Raw genomic sequence first — 23431 nt, 5'->3', positions numbered from 1 at the left:
TGGGGGGAAAAAGAAGAATATAATTCTATATCCAGAAAAAAAGGAAATATGAATAAATTATTCATATTCATTTGATTCATAGTATAGAAAGAGAATCAATGTTGCCCCAATTGCAAAAATTGATTTGCATTTTCTGATCGTGATCGGCTCTTTAGTGTGGAATTTATGATTAAGATATCCTGGTAAAACCCATCGAAATGAATGAGATACGGTAACTATATACGTACCATACAAGTTTCATGAATAGATCTAAAATTAATCGAATAATGCTTTCTCCTCGTATCATTTCTAATTATATATATTGATAGTAGCTTGAAGTTACTTCTCGAGATGAGTGTGAAGACCGATGTAGTTTGCCAGAAGTATCAAATGTATCCATTGGATTTTTTTTTTCTGAATGAAATGGTGGGTAATAATTATGGTAACATTGTCGCTCCCCACTACGTAATGTTCGAACTCCGTGTTTAACTCCGAACATATCAGACGAACCACTAAGGGCCTAGTATAGGTCATAGAAGCCGGAGATGACCCCAGATTCAAAACAAAGAGCCCACCCTAACGGATATCTTTGGGGATACGAACTCGGAATATGAGAATTTCTAAATCACGTGCGAGTGAGTTTGAAATCATTAGACCATTAGTTCTAATGGTGTACCCACTGAATCTTTATGCATGTGCATATACGATTCTTTTTTTCTTTTTTTCTTTTTTTCTTTTTTTCAATTTTCATAAATGGGAATGCACAAATGTCCTCATGCCCAAAAATTTCTAGGAGTATATTCTTTGAGTGACAACATCCACTTTAATAAAGTATGCGCATCGTTATTATCAATCCCCATAGCTTTCAATCTCTAACATGGACCAATTCCTATCATTTAACTCGGAGTACGTTGCAACTATTGGAACCATATATCATGTTCTCCCATCTTAATTCAAACCATATGTGTCAAAGAATACAACTTAATTGATATGCACGAAGACGATAGTTTTGTTTTATTCTATCATTAAAAGACAATCAATCAATACAAACTGATTTAAATAGTTTAGCGCTTATTTTTTTCGAATAAGATTTTGAATTCGAATTTTATGAATAAAAAAATTCATTATTTAGATAAATTTTATCGTTAAATGGACCAATCCAATTTAAATTGAATTAGTCGGGATATGCTCGTCTTTTAAATATCAAGTGCGCAGCTAAAATAAATAAATAAAAAAACGTGCACCCAACAAGAGAAATAAACGTATGAAAGGCCTCTTCCATCTTTGTGTCTCGGAAAAGGCCAAAGTGCATCAGAAGGAGGACATGGCAAATGGGCACCACATTGATATTACAGTGAAATGGAAGGCTCCTATTTCCTTAAGATTCCCAATTACTTTTTCCTGCTTCCTTCCTCATCTCACACATTATTATCGTCAATATATATATATATATATATATATATATATGTATTACATGAAAAAAACAGTATACTAAATAATTTATTGGAATATCAATAAAGATGTAGTATAGCGATACATATCCCCTTCTATTAATTTAAAATTCGTATGTTCGATATATAATGAGACTACATATATTTATTTATTAGTTATTTATGATTTCTCTTTATTGTATTTAAATTTTAAGGCTCTTTTGTAATAAAAAGAAATATTATTTATCGGGTGGGGCCTACTCTCAATTCCAGTCCAGTGAGACCACATTTGTCTTTTTAATGAAACATGATTTCCTTCTGTTGGTTCATCATTTACAAATGGTGAAAGAGCAAAGCTAGAAGACAAGGAAGTGTCATGTTTAGGCCTGCCAAATCTTAAAGTGATTGATTTTATGTTGGTTTGTCATTACTTATGAAACCAAAATATCTACAAATATTAAATATTTAATATTTCGTATTATCTATCACCAATAGCGACTATATTAAATACTTGAATTGAAAATATTAAATACGTTAATGTGATTCTTTGACATGTTAGAATTTTTGTAAATGGTTATCACAATTCTAATAGGGTCAAGGATGGAAGGATCACTCTAGCGTAAGTTTTAGATGTTAAAAATTATAATCTCACATGAAAAAAATAAAAAAATAATTATGAGTTTATATAAGACTTGAATATAATTACTTATCAACTTAATCTTTTAAATGGAAATGGATCTCCCGTATAAGCTCATCTTAAAATGGAAGATTAGTCGGGCTCATCTTTCGTGTTCAGGCGAGGGAGGAGTTACACGAGACGCATTTTTGGCAGCACTCGAAATCGAATCTGATGTGGTATGAGTCTACACGTGCGTCCGAAAGCTGCTCTAAAAGGATGTAAAAGTTAGAACAGGGATGATGGGAGCATAGCTCGACCGTACGAAATTAATTTCCCATCTTATAAATTCAAGAAAAGAACAGATTGGATTTCGTTCTCCCTGATTGTCCATTTTTTGACTCCTTCACTTGAACAAGAATACGTTAAAATGATATATTTTATTTTAGGTTAGGAATGAAACTACGCCAAAATTAATAAAAAAAATAACTGACCGTGAAAATTCATAACAAATCAATTCAACTTAGATAAATGAAAGAACAACCAAAAAAAAAAAGATGATAGAACCAGCGAAATTTATATTTTGGAGACGGCAAAAAGCAAACTTTTCTGGTCAACTTGGTTACCCGCCGTCTCAATTCGGAAAACGTTAGCGCCAAAAATGTCCACTCTAATTTATAAGGTTTTTTTTTTTCTCTCTTTTTGCCTTTCGTTTCTAAGATACGTGTATGGGTCTAATGAAGGGGAAATATAATAAATAAATAATATGGATTGACTTGAGTAGTTGGACGTTTATTTTTTAATTTTCTCAGTTAAGGTCTCAAGTTTTAGTATTGTGAGTGAAAAAAATTCACGCTGACATAATTTTACTTTTTAATGAGCCGATTTGACTCTAATTGTATTGGTCAGTGTTCTGGATACTAGAGTGCATACAAAAGAAATTAGAAGCAAATAAACGGTAACCGAAACCATGATGTGTTTTGTTTCATCCTAATAATCTAGAGTTTGTTGTACCTCTTTTCTCTTTCTTTATCATGTATTTCCTATCAAGTGATGACTTTTAGAGAATTTGATAAAATCTGGCATCTACCACGTGCTTTGATTTTATATCAAACCTATATTAATAGTCCATAATTTAACGATAATAATGCCTGAATGTGACTATATGGATTTTTGGACAGAAATAAAGATTGGATGGATGTTTATTATGGAGAAAGATTATAATTAAGAAAGATTAATTGTTGAGATTCAAAACATAACATGTCCCACAATAGACAATTCGAACAAAATAATTAGGCTTATATGTGGTTGAGTTTCACTAATTAACATTTTGAGCTTTTATGTTGGAAAATACGTCCAGATCTGTATAAATTCTATCTAAAAATTTTAAAAATTAAAAATTAATATTATACTTATATACAATGATAAGTTACTTAAAGTATAAACGAGATAATTAATCTACTAGATTTTCTCATATATTTAATTCGGTGGAAATATTTCCTCACAATCTAAAGTTCCGTAGAACGAATTAATTAATGTAACACTTGGCAAGAGTGGATTAAAAGTACAAAAAAAGTCGGTGCATTAATTTAGGTAGATGCAGGATTTCTAATCTGATGGATGATGACCAAGACATTATAAAAACAAATAATTAATTAAAGAAATAGCGTCACGGATACTTTAATAATTTATGATAGATATTTACAGGAAATCATTCAGCAAGTTTTACCAATAAATAAATAGGAACATCATGAAATTTGGGGGACAACGATGATGAAATCTCCCGTCATTTTTGCCTTACAAAATTCATTTTTTATTTTCTGTTATTTGTTCTATTTTATTAAGGATTCGATTGATCGGACGCTGGAAAGGAACTTTCAATTTTCTTTTTAGAGCAGAAACATATAATTTATTATTTTTAATTTTAATATATGTTTATTTTGTTATGATTGCGATTGTATAATATAAAGATGGCGAAAACATGCGGCCAACTGTGACATTCACGGCTGCCATTTATTCTCTGGTCATGATCATCGAAGTTGCACCTTCTCGTCTAATTTATAGTTCTTTTGCTGCGATCTTCTATTAAGGAGGAAATTCACGACCTTAATAGGAATATCGAAACTCAAATTTGAAACTTCTTAATTCTAAATAAAAAGCGAATACTACTATATTGCACGTCTCCAGTCTGCTTTTTATTTCCTTCTCGGTTCAGTTCTTTGGGTGTACTATGTAAATGATTATTAATTAACTCAAAGTGCTAAAAGCAAATCTCAGTGATCATAGAATAGAAGCAATGCTTAGCTTTCGGATCGTGGGATCGATTCCTTAATTTTGCCAAAAAGGACTATTACGGGGCAAATGAAGATGCTCGGCGTGAGCGACAACTCCGGGATGTTGCTTATACCTACATATTGCTGATTCGTCAAACGAACGCTGCTCTACGCATGCAAAGGAAACATGACCATATTAAGAGGAGGTCTCCCGTCTCACCTAATTTAAAGTCAAGTCCTTTTACACAAACTCGAATTCCAGAGAATCCGAAACGTGATGCTATGGCAAAGTCCGGACTCTGATGATGCGTAAAACTGTCTATAGAATATTTTTGATTAGTAACACTGAAGCGCGAGGTTCTTAATATAGGAAGAAGATCAAAGAATGAGCTTCAAACCTCAATCATTTCTTTTTGAAACTGTTTCTTTTATGGTGTTTATAGTTCCGAGTCATTTTCGCTTGAAATGTCCTAAATAGAGCAGGCAGTAACTCCTTTTCTCGTATCACCAGCGATCTCCGCAAGAACATTCCCCGTTTCTGAAATAATGGAACCGTATCCGATCTCGTACTATGATCTCCCTCCCGTATATCTTCGACAGCAGCTTCATCACCTCATGACAATCTTCGCATGACCGCAGGTTCTTCACTATCCGAATTTCAGACCCCAGATTCGTCCTAATCAGCCCATAAGCAACTGCCAGCTTCTCGCTGTGGTGCCACAGCTGAAGCGTCTTAAACTGAGAGCCTATCTTCAGCATCACCTCCGAAACCTTAGGAACGTGACCTTCTTCGGTTAATCGCTGTTGGATCTCATCTAACTTTTTGTATATTTTCTTTGCTTCAGGGTGGCTCGAGTCCCCAGCAATGAACTCGTGGATCGAGCCGTCCACCTCGATCTTACTCGATCCCGGAGGTTTCCTAAGTCCATTCTGGCTCATGAGCTCTCTAATTCTCGCCTTATCCTGCCATTTCCCTTCTGCTGCATAAATGTTTTGCATTAGCACGTAACTGCTGCAGTCATCGTGGCCTTTATCTTGTAGCTTGAGTTGTTTCATCAGACGAATGCTCCTCTGACAATCTCCGTGAACTTTGCAAGCCCAAATTAATGTGCGCCACATGACTGCATCGGGCTCGATTGGCATCTTCCAGATGAAATCCTCGGCCTCTCCCAATCGCCCCGCTCTGGCGAGCATGTCCACTATACAGCCATGATGTTGAATCGTGGGCTGCACTCCATATTTCTTCCTCATGTTCCTGAAGTACATCAAGCCCTTATCGACCCACCCCGCATTCCTACATGCTGATAAAACCGCTGTCATCGTCCTCTCATCGGGTCCTATCCTTAATCTCCTCATCTCATCGAACAAGTTGAGGGCTTCTCTGCACATCCCGTGGCTTGCCAATCCCAACATCATAGCCGTCCAGTGGAAGACATCCTTGTCTTCAGTTTCACCGAAAACACTCCTCGCATCATCCAGAGAACCACATTTTGAGTACATGTCTATAAGGGCTGTTCTAACATTTGTCCTAGAAGCAAAATCTCTCTCCCTGGCAATTGCGTGAGCCCTTTTCCCCGTGCTCAAAGATCCTGATTCTGCACAAGCTCGCAGGACCGACACGACTGTGGCATCATTCACCTTGAATCCTTCACTCAACATTTTCTCGAACATTTCGATCGCCTTCACAGGGTGATCATTATCCACAAGACCATCAATCGTGCAAGTCCACGAGACGACATCTCTCTCGAGCATTCTGTCGAATATCTCTAGCGCGTGGCCGGACTCCCCGCAGGCTGAATACATGTGGATCAGGCCATGGGCAACGTACAGGTCCGACGTGAGACCAGACTTGACCACCTGGGCGTGGACCTGTTCTCCGGCCCGGTTGAGCCCCAAGCGGGCGCAGCACTTGAAGAGGAAGGGGTAGGTAAACTTGTCGGGAGCGGGGTGCGGGTCCTCGAGAATGGAGGAGAAGAGGGAGAGGGCTTCGAGGGGGTGGGACGGGTTGGGACTGTGGGAGTAGGCGCGAAGGAGGGTGTTGAAGAAGTAGGAGTTGGGGGAAGGGTGGGAGCGGAGGATGAGGCGGGCGTGGGAGAGGTCACCGGCGGGGGAGAGGGCGGAAAAGGTGAAGAGCTTCGAGAAGGCTTCGCGGTGGGTGTCGGCAGTGGGGCCGCCGGACTTGAGGATTTGAGCGTGCAGTTGAAGGGCTTCGGCCATGGTCGTTATCTCCATAACGGTATTAGATTCGGCTGGAGAGGAGATCAGTTAACGTTCATGGCGGTTATCATCCACTATTTGAATCTTACCGGTAGTGGCATCCTTGTAACTTTCAAGAAAAGCGTGGGCCGTATTGGTCTGTGAGTTAGTCGTCCCCTCAGCATTTCGGATTCGGAGGTGGAACATCGATAAACTACGGGGCTCATAAGATGCATATATTGCTGATGGATTCTTAAAAGATGAATACGAGTTTGTTATTGCAGACTTCGGGTTTCAAATAACTGCAGGATTTTTTCTCATAGGCAAGGAGTTCGTCGACTACGGTAGTAACAGCATAAGCGCGCTTGTTACCGATGGCAATGCTGATCTGAAGATCTGCAACGGAACTTGACCAATCTATGTAAAGGAAGTCATGAAAAGCATATAAAAACTGAAGTTTTACAGAAAATTAGCATAGGAAATAAAATGCTTCAGCTGCGAGAAGATTCCTGCCTTGCTTTCAGGTGAATGACGAGAGTAGAAAGATCATAGATCTCATATCAGGTGAGTAGCAGTTCTGTGAGTATTTTCGGCCTACCTATGTTAGTCCGTGCTGTGATCTCACCTTGAAGCTTCTACCTTTAGCCCATTAAGCTGCATCTCCGACAGATCCGGCAACTTCAATGCTTTGCATCCGAAAACACTCAAAACTTTCAAGTTGCTCAGTTCCTTGAAACCTGGAATTTCTGTGACATTCTCGCACCCTTCCATTCTCAGGTACTCTAACCTCTGCAACTTTGACAGGTCCGGTAACTTCTCAATTGCTCTGCACCCACTTATGTCCAACTCCAGCAAAGACTCCAATTCCTCGAGCCCCTTTAGCTGGCGCAATTTCTCGCAGTGTTGGAGGTGCAAGTACTTCAAACAGTTAGGTAGTTCGGGTAACAGCTCGAGGGATGTACAGTGGGAGAAGTCTACATATCCTAACTGATGCAGGCTGCCAAGACCTTGGACCTCAACTAGCTGTATGCTAGCTGAGACATCTAGATGCCGCAAATTCCATAAATTGGATAAGTTGGGCAGTCTTTCAACTTCACAAGAAGCAACAGACAATTCAGTTAAAGACTCCAGCCTCTCGAGACCATCGAGGTTAGTTAAAGGGCTGCCAGATGTCCACAAAATTCTCAGGGACATGAGACCCCCGAGGCCTTCAATTTCCGTGAGGGAAGAGCAGGAATTCACGTGTAACTGTGACAGATTCGTCAGGTTTGAAATGTTTGGTAACCTCTGAAGCGAACTGCAACCATTAACAGTAAGAGAATATAGACTCGAGGGAAGTGGAGGAAGGCATTTGAGTTCCCTGCAGTCCGAAATATGAATTTCCTTAAGCTGAGAGAAGGTAGCTATCTGTTCTGGTAAGGTACTGAACTTAACCGACTTCAAAAACAACTTCTCCAATTTCCATAACCTCCTCAGTCTTTCCTCCTCAAGCTCGAAATCCCCGGACAGATGCAACCGTTTCAGATTGACCAAGTCCGAGAGGTCCGGGGAACTGCCCATTGACAAGCCTTCGACTGTTAGACTAGCTAAGCTAGAAGGAAGCTTAGGAATGGCCGGAAGATGCTGGCATTCTCCTAAGCGAAGACTTTGCAGACGAGAAAGACCACTCATACCTGCCGGAAGGCTCTTAAGCCCATCTAACTTCAAGACCTTCAAATATGGCAGGCTCCCAAGTCCAGAGGGAATTCCTCCCTCCAGAGGACACCATGAAGCGTCAAGCACTTCAAGCTTTTCTAGAGCTCCAAGGTCATCTGGTAAACGAGTTATCTCAGTGGAATCAATCTTGAGCAATTCCAAATTATATAGATTTCCCACGGAGAGAGGCAATTGCTTGATTCCACTATGTGACAAGGTCAGCTCAACCAATGAGGGTAGCTGCCCAATGGATTCCGGAAGCTCCTTCAAGCTTTTGCAGTACTCTAATGACAATTGCTTCAGTTTCACGAGCGATATCACTGACTCTGGGATTCGATTGAGAGATTCACAGCTATTTGCGGATATAACCTCAAGCTTCTTCATACCTCTTGATATCGGTAATTCCCTTATACAAGTCGCGTCGATGAGAAGCTCAGTCAATTCCTCCAGGTGGCCCAGTTGCTCTGGCAACTCCACTAATCTCGAGCATTTCCTTAGGTTTAGGGAGACCAGAAACTTGAGAAGCCTTATCGATGGGTCGACCGAAACCAAATTTTTGCAGGCTTCAAGAATCAATCTCTCTAACCTTGGAAATGACGAGAAATTAGGAGTTCTATTTATTGGGCAATCCGTGAGATTAAGAACTTTTAGGTTCAACCCGATCTGGAAAACATGCAAAAGGACTATAAGTTACTCGAATGTTTGCTGTTATTAAATTTATAGAATCATACGCAGAAAGGTTGAAGGTATCTAGTGAGACCTTGATCGAGCTCCAACCAATCCAGTCCTCATCTATCAAGCTCCGTGATAGATCAAGAAGAACTAGCTTCTTTAGATATAAATTGGCAGGGGTGGATATGTTCTGTTCCTGCCAACTCAACCACCTTAGCTGACGGAAACGGTGCCGAAAGTTTCCATCCAGTTTAGCACTACCGAGTTCAAGAATCCTCAGCCTAGGCATATTCATGAACATATCATCCGTGAGACATTCTTCTTCCTCTGTGAAGTGGTATCCTTCGAGACTGATGGCTTCAACTTTTGATGCTCCCTGCTCAAATGAAGGAAGCATATCGAACTATTTTCAGCGATGTACTGATCAAACTGTAATATATCACAAAACAGAAGAACAAGCAGAGAGGGTCGAACCTGCTGTTCTGCTAATAAGTCCATTGCTTCTTCACTGCGCCACAGCCTGCTCCGTGACCCTAAATCCCTGTAGCTTTCTTGTTCAACAATTCGCCTCCCGAGGTCTCTGAGCTGATCATGCATCTGTATCGTGTTGTCATCCTGGATTTTAATTAGAGACTTCAGCAGGAGGATTTCAATTCCAACTTTGGGAAAGAACTTGCAGTCATCCCACATTGGAATAAGAAGCCTAATATCCACCCCGATGAAGAAACAAGCAATATCAAGAAACATTTCTTTCTGCTCAAGATCTAAGCAGTCATAGCTGATCTTCAACTTATCTTGGACGTCCATGGTAGGTTTCCTTTTCAACAGCTCTATCGTACTATCCCATATATCCTTTCTTCCACTATAGTAAGATAAAAATGATCCAATGACCTCAAGTGCTAGAGGAAGCTTTCCTGTTATGTTCACAATATCCCAAGATTGTGTGACAAAGTCAGCTTTGCGCGTGTCATCTCTAAATGCATGCTTGCAGAAGAGGTCGAAAGCTTGATCTTTGTTTAGTAGTGTAACCTCATAAGTATCCCGCACTTGAAATTGATCTAGAATCTCCTTTTCTCTAGTTGTGACAATAATCCTGCTTCCTCGAGCAAACCAATGGACGTCTCCTGCTAGAGCTTTAAGCTGTTTGACATGATCAACATCATCCAGAAGAATAAGCGCTTTCTTGTAACGAAGTCTATTCTTGAGCACATTGATTCCTTCCTCGACATTGGCGTATTCTTCACGATCCCGCCTTAATATGTCAGATACTAGTCTACTTTGCAAGTATTGGAGACCTCTGGGAGTTCGGGATGTTTCTCGGATGTCATTGAGGAAGGATGATTGCTCAAAATTCTCCACGATTTGGTTGTAGATGAGCTTGGCAAGAGTTGTCTTTCCAATGCCACCCATGCCCCAGATCCCTACAATCCGGACATCATTCCCACCAACCTCTAATAGCTTCATGACTTCCTTCACCCGATCATCAATTCCAACCAAGACCTTACTCATGTCCAAGTTAGCCTTCTTCAGTTCCGCAAGTACTGTTGCTACGATCAACTTTATGAACTCTCCCTCGTGTCTACAAAATCATACGATTACTGTCAATATCACGCAATAGAAGAACAAATACGCATTGGATGACTTTCTGTAATCTGAACAGACTTCTGCACATGTGGTATCAGTATGATGTCATTGCATTGGAAGAGTATACAAGACAGTATCCGATTTTATTATGAAAACTATTATGGTGCGTTTGGTTTCAAAGTTAAAGTAACTTTGATTTTGATCGTGGAAAATGACAAATGATTGTGCAGTGTGTTGAGTTAAAGTTAAAATTAAAATTTTTGTGATTTTAATTGCGAAACCAAAGGGAGCATTACATTTCGAGTAATAAGCATTACCGCCATGGTACCGCCGCTATGCTATGATATGTAATAGAAGGAATGACTTCTTTGCATAAGCAGTAGAAGGTTACCCGTTTGCCACTGTGTCAAGTTCCAAACCCTTCAATTTCACGACTTCTCTCAGAGCAGCCCTCCACACCTGAACCACCTCGACACCGAACCTGTTCTCGTGCGCAGAGAAAGATTTAGCATAACCCCCCGATTGATGCTGAACTTCGTCCGGTGTGACGTCCAGGAAGATAGGCATGATCGATCGTTTGTTCTCCTTCATGCACTTCACCATCTCCGTCACCTCCTTGAGGCACCACTTGCTGGAAGCATAATCTCTGGAGAAGATGGGGATGAAGATCTTTGACTGCTGGATCGATTTCATGAGCTTTGGGCCAATCTCCTCCCCGACACGGAGCTCCTCATTGTCTCTGAAGGTCCGAACCCCTGCATCTGTCAGGCTATGGTAGAGGTAGTCGGTGAATGACTTGCGGTTGTCGGAGCCCCTGAAGCTCAAAAAGACTTCAAACTCATGGCCTATCTCAGTTCCGGCTGTCCCGTCCTGCTTTAAGGATATGTAATAAGAACATGCAGCAAACACTGAGGAATCGTATAATACTCGTCAGAATCATGATTCCTAACACACACACACGTTTGAAGATCAGGATTACCTGAGAAACATTTGTGTTCATCGTACCGGGGGAGTTACCATTACCATTTTCCGGCCTCTTCTTGCGGAAGAAACGGGTGCCCAGGTAGACGGAGACGAGGACCGATGCTACAGCACAGATCGCAATCGGCAAAACCCGGTGACCGGGAAACTGATCAGAAGCCATTAGCAGCAGCCTTTTACTTTCACTTTCCTTCTCAGTTGCCGCTGCAAATAGAGACAGATCGGGGCTCAATCAAAGAGGAAACCATTACAATTAGTTTAGTCAACGGGAGATCAGAGCAAAGCAATGGCATCGATCCCTTAGCCGGGGTAACACGTCATCATCGATGCTTTCAAACCCGGCCCGGGCATAGAACCGGCCGGCCTCTTTGCATTTATATGTTATTAGTTATTGATGTAAATTGTAAACTGCAAAGATTTGATTCCAATAACACTAAAATTGAGATTTGAAAACCAATATCCTAAGATATTTAAGATTTTAATTGGGGAAAGAAAAGATTTTTTCATGAAATAATTAGTTCCATCGTAACAGGTGAGTCAACCGAGTTCACCGATTTTGGCCGGGTTTCGAGATAAAATGGGTTTTTTTGTTAATCCCGGGCTGGTTTTAAAAACATTGGTTTATCAGCAAAAGCATATTCCGATTGATCCTTTATGACTCCTTTTTTAATCATGTTTTCATTATTATCTTGGTAAATAAAAAATGTGACTATTAAGAGAAAGTTTTAAGTTTAAATCATTCTCCAAACATTATACGGAAGAATATTTCATACTGGATCACACTACACGGCTTGTGTCCAGAGTTACTTGTCCCATGAGCATTTACTTTAAGGGGGCGTTTGGTTTCAGAGTTAAAGTAACTTTGATTTTGATTTTGATTTTGATTGTGAAAAAAGACAAATGAGATGGTATTATAAATTTGACTTGAGAAATATGTGTTTTTGTTGTGTAGTGGGTAAAGTTATAATCAAAATCATGATTCTAAAATCTGATCATGAAACCAAACGGGCCCAAAAAACTGGATAAGAACCCATAGATCATCCAAAAAGAAACATAGATCTTCCAAAAAGAAAACAAGGGATCCAATTTCTAATTTTACCTTTTTCTTGCAGAACATAATAACGTTATTATCTGAAGCGGTGGTTAGGGTTCTTCATGTCCATCCATCGTTTTCTTTCTTTATACGATTGCGGGCAATATGCCCTCTTTATTATTCAAAAGCAAAAGTAAAGGGTTCCCTTTAATCCTTATTTCTGTATATTTGGGGTCCGCCTGCTTGGTTGGGGTCCGAGCCGCCGAGAGCTCTGTCGGGGGGCACCCGCCGCCCCCCCCCCCCCCCCCCCCCCCCCACCTCTTTTTTTTTAAATTCATTTATTTCTTACTTATTAAAATATTAAAATAAAAGAGGCTGAAGCCTTCGAAGATTGGAAGTGATCGGCACCTGAGAGCTGGCTCTCTCCCTATGATCAGTCGAGTGAGCGGAGTGAAGAGAGGAGAGAGACAGACGGAGGAGATGAGAGGATGAGATTTTCTTTTTAATTTTTTTATCTTATTTTATTATATACTTTGATTAAAAATTTAAATCAATTTTTATTTTTTAATTTAAGACAGGTCAGAAGTGTGTATCTCGAGATGCCACCTCACTAAATTGTGACTGCATTAGTGGACATGTGACGCAGTGTAGTTGATTGCAACAAATTCAAACGTTTTATACCAAATTGTTAAAAAAAAAAATTATACTAAAGTGTTACATTTTGTATAGTCGGAGTGATTAACCCTCCTATATATGGTGCCATGGACTTTGGACCCTAGTGTTTCTGATGCATCGACTCACTTCTGTAACGTATACAATTTTTTATGACGATTTGTAAACCAATAATTATCATAGCTGGGCAATAGGAAAAGAGAGAAGGAGTTGAACTAGAGAAAAAGGGGTGAAGAGGCCGGCGCTGGTGGCCACGTCGACAACATGGCCGGGGAACTCGATTAGGAGGGTTGTGGCCCAAATTTGGGCCCCACCACCGGCCTCCTCTCCTTTCCTCTAATTAAGTTGAATCTCCCTTTCATTTTCTAACTTTATTTTAAAATTTTTAATTATTTTTATTTAAATAAAAATATGTGGAGTTCACTCGTCCAATCATGTTATGCCACATGACACCAACAACCCCAAGTCAACTGTTACCGAATAATTGATGTCATACTAAAATCCCAACTAAATCAGAAAGTCATACCTTTATGTGCTATAATTTTTGTCATTTAAGAAAACTGGAAAGAAAAGGTGGAATTAACTTCCTAGTTGACGACCATTAACTATAGGGATGATGGTTTTGTGGTTTCAAGCTCACTCCCATGTGGTTTGGAGACTCTCAAATCTCGAGTTCGAATACCCTGGGGTCATATGTCAGTGTGAGCTCTTTGGCTTCGGCTGGAGTCATCTCCTATTTCTGCGAACTATACTAGATCCTTCGTAGTGCTATGTTGACGGGGCGTCTGATATGTTTCCGATTGAACATAAAAACCCGAACATTACGTAGCGAGGGGCGATAATATTGTCATCACTACTGTCCACTGTTTTACTTATTACAAAAAAAAATAATAATCCCCAGTTGACGTGCTTTCCACGTTAAACGCAAAACAGGTGGTATTTCAGTACCATAACCTATGATTATTCTTTCAAATTGCAAAAAATGCAGTGGGCCCTCGAGCTGGATTACAATGCATGTACTGGTTGCAAAAATCAATGAATCAGCATATATGATAGGAACAGAGTTCCAGGCTTTCACGGCTATCCTTCTAAACCCTGCCTTAAGGCACCAAAGTTAATTCTTTGCTGTATGCATATTGCGGCCATGTTTTGAAGCCCGAAACTGGAGAATGTTTGAACTTGGTAACGTGTAGATGCTTGACAAATTCAACTCGTCAATCATTTAACTTTACATGGAAAATGGAGAACCAGAGAAAGTACGTATTAGTACCTTAACAGGTAGGTACATCTGGTAAAAGTTTTGCAAATAAATTCCATGCTTCAACTTCGAGCAAATCCTTCCCTTGCCTTCAGATAAATATTAAATGACAGGAGTCATAACACGTAAAATAAAGATCAGTAAAACGATAGAAGGTTTTGTGAAAGAAATCCAGAGCGAACCTTCGGTTAAACTATGCTGCAATTGGATTGAGTAGTTTCTAACTTTAGCCCATTGCTCTGTAGTTTCGACAAATCCGGCAGCTTAAGCGCTTTGCATCCATAGATAGCCAGCACTTTGAGATTGCTCAATTCCTCGAGTCCCTGAATTTCCGTGATGATCTCGCACCTTTTCATTATCAGAGACTCTAACCTACGCAACTTCGATAGGTTCGGCAGCTTCTCAATTGCTTTGCACCCAGTTATATCCAACTCCACCAGTGACTCCAAATCGTCAAGCGCCTCGAGTTGGTGCAACTTCTCGCAGTACCGGAGCCATAGATACTGCAAACAATCGGGTAGTTTGGGTAAAATTTCCAGGGATGTGCAGTGGGAGAAGTTCACCTTCTTCAGTTTGTGCAGATTGCTGAGGCCCTGAACCCCCTGAACCTCGACTAGCTTTCTGCTATCTGAAACATCTAGTTGCTCCAGATTCTTTAACTCGGATAAGTTGGGTAGTCTTTCAACTTCGCAAGACTCAACGGACAGCTCGGTTAAAGACTCGAGTCTTTCAAGGCCATCGAGCTTAGCTAAAGGGCTGTGAGATGTCCAGAGAATTTTCAGTGAAACGAGTCCCCCTAGGCCTTCGATTTCTCTGAGTGTGGAACAGAACCCAACATGTAACTGCGACAGATTTTTCAAGTTTGAAATGTTTGGAAACCTTTGAAGCGAACCGCAACTATTAACTGTCAGAAAATACAGACTCGAGGGAAGTGCAGGAAGGCATTTGAGTTCCGCACAATCAGATATGTCAATCTCTTTAAGCCGATGGAAGCCAGCTACTGCTTCTGGCAAGGTGCTGATCCTTACGGATTTCAAGAACAACTTCTCCAATTTCAATAACGCCGCCAGGGACTCCTCCTTCAACTCAAAGTCCCCTGAAAGAAACAACTCTTTTAAATGAATCAAGTGCGCGAGGTCCGGGGAAGTCGGCATTGATGAGGCTTCTAGTGTTAGACTAACTAAGCTTGACGGAAGCCTAGGAAGGGTCTGAAGACTCTGGCATTCTCCTAAGCGAAGGGTTCGCAACTGAGAAAGACTGCTGATATCTGCAGGAAGGCTCTTAATCCCGTCTAATTTCAAAACCTTCAGAAACGACAGCCTCTCAATGTTGGTAGGAATTTGCCCTTCCAGCGAAGACCACGAAGCATCGAGTACTTGGAGCTTCTCTAAATTTCCTAAGTCACCCGGTAAACAAGTTCTTTCCATATTATCAATCTTGAGAAGTTCCAAGTTATTTAGATTTCCAACCGAGTCAGGCAATGCTTTTACTCTGCTGTACGACAAAGTTAGCTCAACTAATGAGGTTAGCTGCCCTATGGAGTCTGGAAGTTCCTTCAGTCTTACACAATACTCTAACGACAGTTGCTTCAGATTGACAAGGGATCCAATGGATTCCGGAATCTGATTAAGAAATCTGCAACTATTGGCAGATAGCACTTCAAGCTTCTTCATAGTTCCTGATATAGGTACTTCTTCTATGCGGGTTGCGTCAATGAGAAGCTCAGTCAATTCCTCCATGGAGCTCAACTGCTCAGGCAGCTTCGTCAGTCTCCAACATTTCCTCAAGTTTAAGAAAGCAAGAAACTTGAGAAGCCCGATCGATGAATCAATGGAGGTCAAATTCTTGCAGGCTTCAATGATCAGTCTCTCTAACCTTGGAAACAATGAGAAATCAGGAGTTGTGTTCATCGGGCAATCGGTGAGATTAAGAGCTTTCAGGTTTATCCCAAACTGCAGAACAGAGAAGACGAGAAAAATTGTTGATGACAGTTATTATAGTTGGTATTAACTTTAAAGAATCATGTATATTAACTGAAAGTAACTGGCAAGACCTTGATTGAGCTCCAACCGAGCCAATCCTCTTGAATAGAGCTCCTTGATAGATTAAGGACAATTAATTTCTTGAGATGTAAATTGGCAGGCAGGGATGTGTTCTGCGCTTGCCAACTAAGCCACGTTAGCTGAGAGAAAAGACGCTGAAAGTTTCCATCGAGTTTAGCACCAGCAAGTTCAAGAACCCGTAGCCTCGGCAGATCCTTAAACATTTCGTCTGTAAGATGCTCTTCTTCCTCTGTAAATCGGTATCCTTCTAGACTGATGGCTTTAACTTTTGATGTTCCCTGCTCAAAAGCATTGAAAAGGATGTTGAGTAAATTATCTTTCTAGATTATTATCAGGAATAGTAATTGAGAAAGATGGTAGTCGAAAAGTTTTGACAGATGACTGATCTCAAAGCAGATAATCAATGCAAATTGACAAAGACGCGTCATAATATTCATGGAAAAGTGCCATACCTCCTGCTCGATTAATACATCAATTGCCTCTTCGCTGCGCCATATCCTGCTTCTTAACCCTGGTTCTCTGTAGTTTTCTTGCTCCACAATGCGCCTGCCGAGGTCTCTAAGTTGATCGTGCATCTGTATTTCCTTTTTATCTCCAATTTTAATTAGAGACTTTAGAAGGAGCATTTCGATTCCTACTTCAGGTAAGAACTTGCAATCGTCCCACATGGGAGTTACAATCCTGACATCTATCCCATTGAAAAGGCATGCAATATCTAGGAATATCTCCTTTTGCTCGGAAGATAATGATTCAAAACTAATATTCAGTTTATCTTGGACATCCATGGTCGGTTTTCTCTTCAACTGCTCTATCGTACCATCCCATATATCCTTTCTTCCACGATATACAGATAAAAACGAGCCGATAACCTCAAGTGCTAGAGGAAGCCTTCCAGTTATGTTCACGATTTCTCGAGCCTCAACCAAAAAGTCATTCGCACGCAAGTCATCTCTGAAAGCGTGCTTGCAGAAGAGCTCAAAAGCTTGATCTTTGCTTAGTAGCGGAACTTCATAAGCATTTTGCACTTGAAACTGATCTAGAACTTCCTTTTCTCTGGTTGTGACGATAATCTTACTTCCTGGACCAAACCAACTAAGGTCCGACGCCAGAGCCGAAAGCTGGTCAATATGACCAACATCATCAAGAAGAATGAGGGATCTTTTATCACGAAGCCTATCCTTAAGCACCTGAGTTCCTTCTTCTACATTAGCAATGTCTTCACGCTCAAGCCTTAATATGTCAGAGACCAGCTTACTTTGTAAATATGGTAGACCAGTTGGATTTCTGGAGGTATCCCGAATATCACTGAGGAAGGAACAACGTTCAAAGCTCTCCACAATCTGGTTGTAGACAAACTTGGCGAGAGTCGTCTTTCCAATACCTCCCATGCCCCAAATTCCAACAATCCGAACATCATTTACGCCAACCTCTAACAGTTTCATGACTTCCTCAGCATGATCATCAATTCCAACTAACCTGTCACCCACATTCAGGTACGCTTTCTTCAATTCTCTTAAAACCGTTGCAACAATTAAGTTTATGAATTCTCCCTGATTTCTACAAAAACAAAATGATGGCCAGATTAGTAAAATGATCAACAGAGCAGATGAATGGATTGGCATTTGATTTATCGCTAGGCAGATTCCTATCTTAGGAGTAAAGCTTCAGTCTGTAACTCATTACGATGCTTATGGTGTAATTCATTATTGTTGCTGTTTAGCTCAAAAATCAGCTAAAAACTGTAACTCAAATTCATTTTGAAGCCCTGAAATTTCCTGGAAAGTTTGAAAGTAATAAGCATTACTATCACTAATGCAGAGAGAAACTTGATTTTCTTGTTAAGCAGAATAAGTTACCCATTTGCCACTTTATTTAATTCCAAGCCCTTCAGTTTCACAACTTCCTTCAGAGCATCCCTCCACTCCTGGACTGCCTCTCGCCCATACCTCCTTTCGTGCTGAGAAAATGGTTTAGCGTAGCTCCCTCTTGCGTGTTGAACTTCATCGGGAGTAACATCCAAAAAAACCGGCATGATCAGCCGTTTGTTCTCCTTCATGCACTTAACCATCTCCGTCACCTCCTTGAGGCACCACTTGCTCGTAGCATAATCCCTGGAGAAGATGGGGATGCAGATCTTTGACTGCTTGATTGATTTCATGAGCTTTGGGCCAATCTCCTCCCCAACACGAAGCTCCTCGTTGTCTCTGAAGGCCCACACCCCTGCATCTTTCAGGCTATGGTAAAGGTAATCGGTGAATGATTTGCGGTTGTCAGAACCTCTGAAGCTTAAGAACACTTCGAACTCATAGCCAATATCAGCATCAACTGAGTGGTTCTCATCTATCTCTTGCTGCAGTGGAATACGACACATTATCTCCACCAGAATTATTATTCCTAAAATGCGGGCAGATGTACCAGATCCAATCAAGGACATTAACACTTAATACACAATGATCGGATTACCTGAGAAACATCGGAGCTCGTCCCGGTGGAATTCCCGTTTTGCCATCTCTTCTTGCGGAAGAAATGAGTGCCCAGGAAGATGGAGGCAAGGACCGATGCGATAGCACAGATAGCAATAGGCAAAGCTCGTCGCTGATGGCCCTTAATGGAAGCCATTAGCAGTAGTCATATAACCCTACTTTCCTTTGTAGTGCCTGCAGACAGAGACAAGCAGGAACTGTTGCAGCACAATATCTATGTGAGGATTTGAGTCACAGCAATATAATTTAATCATATCATGTAATACTGAAACCGGGCTGGAGAATCTCTTCTTGACCCTTTGTTATGTGGTCGGAATCAATGCTTTTGCTGAGGCTACAAGTTATGTCTAAAGTATCTCTCTAATGTCACTTTTCTTCTTTGGTGGGATAAGGTGGAAACTCCAAAAACAGAGGATCCATGGAAGAAAACAACAGGTCGTTAACTTTTTCTGTCTACTTTTTTGTTTTCGGGTGCTAACCAAATAACAGTTCGACTTAAATGGATTTAATCACTTGGACACTGTCATCAGAACATGTAGACCCAGAATTCAGCATGCACATATCGGCAATGATCCTTGAGTCCTTATCATATAATTGAGAATGCAACTTTGCTAGTTATATCTCTGAATTTGCCGTTCATAAGCAAGACACAGAGATTCCACCAGCCAAAGCAAAAGTATTTCCGAAATATGGTAGGATGCTTGTAGCCATATGTCTCTTTACTCTTTTATAAAGCAAAAGTATGAAGGCTTCTTCTTTATATTTCCTGTATACGATCAAAGAATGCAGGAGGCCATGGGTGACCAGATTGAATGATGGCCTAAGTAGGAAATGGCATTTAGCTGTTCTTTTTCCGATGCATTCAAGCCATGCTGCCAGATGCCATTAAGTTTGGTACAGTTCTTCTGTAATTTTTCTGAAGCCTGCAATCAGAATGGTACGGCCTGCATTAATCTCATGAAGTTTGATGAACAGCGGACTTCTTAAACTTGTGGTAGAATACATGGTGATCATATGCAACTCGGATCTGGCTCGAGAAAGTTAAAATACAGAACAGGATCTTAATGGCAATTATTGGAGAGAAACAATGATAGGGATTAATATGATGTAGGAGATTATGGAGAATCTTTTGTATTTATGGGATGTTAATTATTATGTAATATTATATTTCTATATTGGTTGTAATCATGATCTATAAATAAGAACAATCTCCATACAATTATGAGTGTGAGTTTTGTACCAATTTTCTATATCCTTTATGGTATCAGAGTGGGATGATCTTGGTATTGATTGAGACTTCCGCTAAATACATTCTTTGCCGGCACGTCCGGCTTTAACCGAGCGCGCCCGACAACCTCAATTTTGCACAACACTCCATTTTCGTTCTACCTCAACTCTCTCAGGGCAACCAAGGCTCTTTCGACATCCCAATTCTCGAAAACCTCCTTGATTCAACAGAAAGCTTTCGTGCTTGTTTCCTCCTTCTCCCCCTTACACAAGCATATTCCAAATCCTTTACTATTTTTCACTTTCTCCCGGTGGTCTTAGCCCAATTTCAGGGCCATCCTCTCCTTCCAGGTCACTCTATCATTCTATGGCCGTCTTTGCTGACTCTCTCGCTTGGTAAACTCATTAGCCTGGCCCTCTCCACGTCAGGACCTAGTCTTTTATCCTATCTCCTCTCCTGAGTTTAGTAGAGCTATGCTCCTCATTAATCTCACGCTCCGAACAAAGTTCCTTTCTTTCCTTTTTGTGGTCCACTCCCACTGCTACTCCCGAGATCTAGCCACAATCTTATCATCTTGAGCTCCCTCTCAACGGTGTCCCTTCTCATCTTTCTTTCAGCATCTCCTTTAAGCCACAATGGACCGGCCCATACCGAATAAGTTCCACTCACATTTTCAGCTTCTCTATTTCAGGGATCGTTTCGCTTATCGGGGAGTAATGCAAGTCATCACTTCATATTGGATTTCCACTGGTCTAGCATTTTGATTTCATCAGTCACTCTTTACAGCATGTTTCAGGGGATAAATTCAAGCTCAATGTCTGACATCTCCCGTTGTGCTTGTGGGGGAGTATTGGAGAGAATCAATGATAGAGATTGATATGATCCAGGAGATTAAGAAATCTTTTATATTTATGGGATGTTAATTATTATGTAGTATTATATTTCTATATTGGTTATAATCATGATCTATAAATAGGAACAATCTCCCTACAATTCTGAGTGTGAGTTTTGTACCAATTTCTCTCTAATACTCCCCCACAAGCACAACGGGAGATCTCGGACGTTGAGCTTGAATTTGTCCTGAGTGAAACATTTTTTGTAGAGAGACTGATGAAATCAAAATGCTAGACCAGTGGAAATCCAATATTAGTGATGACTTACATTACTCCCTCGTAAGCGAAACGGTCCCTGAAATAGAGAAGCTGAAAATGTAACTGGAACTTGTTCGGTATGGGTCGATCCGTTGTGGCTTGAAAGAGATGTTGAAAGAAAGATGAAAAGGGACACCTTTTAGAGGGAGCTTTAAGATGATAAGATCGTGACTAGATCTGAGGAGCAGGAGTAAGAATGGCCCACAAGAAGAAAAGAAATGAACTTTGTTCGCAGTGAGAGATTAATGAGGAACATAACTCAACTCAACTCAGCAGAGGAGATAGAAAACCAGGTCCTGATAGAAAATCAAGTCTTGACATAGAGAGGGCCAAATTGATGAGTTTACCAAGAAAGAGAGTCAGCAAAGACGACCTCAAAATGAGAGAGCGACCTGAAAGGAGAGGATGGTCCTGAAAGAGGGTTAAGACCACCAGAAGTGAGTGAAAAATAGTAGAGGTTATGGAATGTGCTTGTGTAAGGGGGAGAAGGAGGAAGGAAGCACTGGAGCTTGCTACTAAATCAATGAGGTTTTGGAGAATTGGGATGTCGGAAGAGCCTTGGTAACCTTGAGAGAATTGAGGTAGAACAAAAATGGAGTGTTGAGCAAAATTGAGTTTGCCGGGCGTATTTGGTTAAAGCCGGACACGCCGGCAAAGAATGTAATTAGTAGATGGTCAGTCAGTACTAAGATCGTCCTGCTCTGATACCATAAAGAAAATCAAATATAATATGAGAGGAGAGAAAAGAGATATTGAAACGTGGTGACCAAAGGCCAAAGCCAGAGGAGTTTATTATTTAGACTGATTCACTGACTCATCAAATACATAGAATTACTAGCTTATATATAGGCTCAGGAAGCAATCGGACTAGAATAGAAATAATATCAAAATACTATCATAAAATCTAAATGCGATACTAGTAAATTCTAATGATACCAATTAACCTAATTGATTGACACAATCTTATTCAAACGTTATATTTCCTAATATGATAAACTAATATCTCCAATATAACCAATATAGAAACATAATATTACATAATGATTAACATCCCATAAATATAAAAGATTCCCCATAATCTCTTAGATTATATCTATTCATATCCTTGATTCTCTCCAATAGGTTATAATCTTGATCTATAAATAAGAACAATCACCACACAATTATGTGTGTGAGTTTTGTATCAATTCTCTATATCCTTTATGGTATCAGAGCGAGTTGATTGGGACAAGCATGCTGCAACCACCAATTATAGTCGGCATTTGAAATGCGTGCATCGATCACACATATCGCCTCCGTCTAAGAAAGAATGGAGAGCTTTTGTTGGGGTCAAAGAAACTCCTTGTTATCATCACTGAAAAATTTGGTTGTAGATGAAAGTTATTGTTCAATTGCAGATCATGAAATTATGGAGATTAAAATCATGTGCAAGATGAATATTCTATTGCACTCCATGTTCATCTTGAGGGGGTATTGGAGATATTAGTTTATCATATTAGGAAATATAACATTTGAATAAGATTGTATCAATCAATTAGTTTAATTGATATCATCAGGATTTACTAGTATCGCATTTGAATTTTATGATAGTATTTTGATATTATTTCTATCCTAGTCCAATTGCTTCCTGAGCATATAAATAGGCTAGTAATTCTCAGTATTCCATGGGTCCGTAAGTCAATCTAAATAATAAACTCCCTTGGCTTTGGCCTTTGGCCATCACGTTTCGATATCTCTTTTCTATCCTCTCATATTATATTTGATTTTCTTCATTCTCTACATCCTTTAGCAATGTCGAATTTCATGTTTCATGTGCAAATTGGAATAATATGCCGCTTAATGCAACATTTTTCATCCTTGAATGGATTATAGTTGACTAATCTCTGCGCATCCACTCTGTTTGACAATTCACAGCTACTAGGATGGGAGATATTTATTGTCCTGTCATCACCTGTTCCAAATTTATGAAACAGAACTTTTGATAGGTTATTATCCGTCGATCTGCTTCAGTTAACTCTTAAAATCAATACATTACAAGATCTACTCAGCACAACTCCAGTCATGATAAGTTTATCAGGTCGAAGCAAACTAGTTCTTCATTCCAAGAGCAGATTTAT

General features: G+C 40.1%; 3 protein-coding genes across 5 annotated transcripts; all 3 read right to left on the bottom strand.

Moving 5' to 3' along the window:
- Positions 1–4663: 4663 nt before the first annotated feature.
- Positions 4664–6748, bottom strand: LOC116195657 (pentatricopeptide repeat-containing protein At4g21065-like). Its single transcript, XM_031524954.1, has one exon. The coding sequence runs from the start codon at positions 6528–6530 to the stop codon at positions 4803–4805; it is 1728 nt and encodes a 575-aa protein (XP_031380814.1). The 5' UTR covers positions 6531–6748; the 3' UTR covers positions 4664–4802.
- Positions 6749–6891: 143 nt separating this feature from the next.
- On the bottom strand, positions 6892–11691 carry LOC116195656 (TMV resistance protein N-like). Of its 2 annotated transcripts, none has more exons than XM_031524951.1 (5): positions 11425–11691; positions 10837–11318; positions 9336–10440; positions 8950–9237; positions 6892–8852 (listed from the first exon to the last, which is right to left on the bottom strand). In XM_031524951.1, exons 1-5 carry the CDS (start codon positions 11587–11589, stop codon positions 7116–7118), a joined length of 3777 nt encoding a protein of 1258 aa, XP_031380811.1. In that variant the 5' UTR covers positions 11590–11691; the 3' UTR covers positions 6892–7115. The 2 variants fall into 2 exon arrangements, with proteins under 2 accessions (XP_031380811.1, XP_031380812.1); XM_031524952.1 differs by having other exon boundaries at positions 10837–11315; positions 11425–11690.
- Positions 11692–13975: 2284 nt separating this feature from the next.
- On the bottom strand, positions 13976–19374 carry LOC116195508 (TMV resistance protein N-like). 2 transcript variants are annotated; one of them, XM_031524744.1, is made up of 6 exons: positions 18916–19374; positions 18309–18802; positions 16905–17928; positions 16443–16730; positions 14572–16341; positions 13976–14478 (listed from the first exon to the last, which is right to left on the bottom strand). In XM_031524744.1, the coding sequence occupies exons 1-5, from the start codon at positions 19069–19071 to the stop codon at positions 14578–14580; spliced, it is 3726 nt and encodes a 1241-aa protein (XP_031380604.1). In that variant the 5' UTR covers positions 19072–19374; the 3' UTR covers positions 13976–14478; positions 14572–14577. The 2 variants fall into 2 exon arrangements, with proteins under 2 accessions (XP_031380604.1, XP_031380603.1); XM_031524743.1 differs by having other exon boundaries at positions 16905–18009; positions 18916–19362.
- Between the last annotated feature and the right edge of the window lie 4057 nt (positions 19375–23431).

Source organism: Punica granatum, chromosome 2, assembly GCF_007655135.1.
Source record: "Punica granatum isolate Tunisia-2019 chromosome 2, ASM765513v2, whole genome shotgun sequence".
Classification (NCBI taxonomy): domain Eukaryota; kingdom Viridiplantae; phylum Streptophyta; class Magnoliopsida; order Myrtales; family Lythraceae; genus Punica; species Punica granatum.
This window is presented reverse-complemented; position numbering and strand designations above follow the sequence as displayed.

Excerpts from the sequence above, each read along its gene's own strand:
- LOC116195657 (XM_031524954.1), bottom strand. The coding sequence starts at position 6,530 with ATGGAGATAACGACCATGGCCGAAGCCCTTCAACTGCACGCTCAAATC.
- LOC116195656 (XM_031524951.1), bottom strand. The coding sequence starts at position 11,589 with ATGGCTTCTGATCAGTTTCCCGGTCACCGGGTTTTGCCGATTGCGATC. Across the intron at positions 10,441-10,836 it reads CTTGACACAGTGGCAAACGG|ACACGAGGGAGAGTTCATAA; the intron begins GTAACCTTCTAC and ends ATGATTTTGTAG. Across the intron at positions 8,853-8,949 it reads TTGGTTGGAGCTCGATCAAG|ATCGGGTTGAACCTAAAAGT; the intron begins GTCTCACTAGAT and ends CATGTTTTCCAG.
- LOC116195508 (XM_031524743.1), bottom strand. The coding sequence starts at position 19,071 with ATGGCTTCCATTAAGGGCCATCAGCGACGAGCTTTGCCTATTGCTATC. Across the intron at positions 16,731-16,904 it reads ATGTATTAATCGAGCAGGAG|GGAACATCAAAAGTTAAAGC; the intron begins GTATGGCACTTT and ends GCTTTTGAGCAG. Across the intron at positions 16,342-16,442 it reads TCGGTTGGAGCTCAATCAAG|TTTGGGATAAACCTGAAAGC; the intron begins GTCTTGCCAGTT and ends TCTGTTCTGCAG.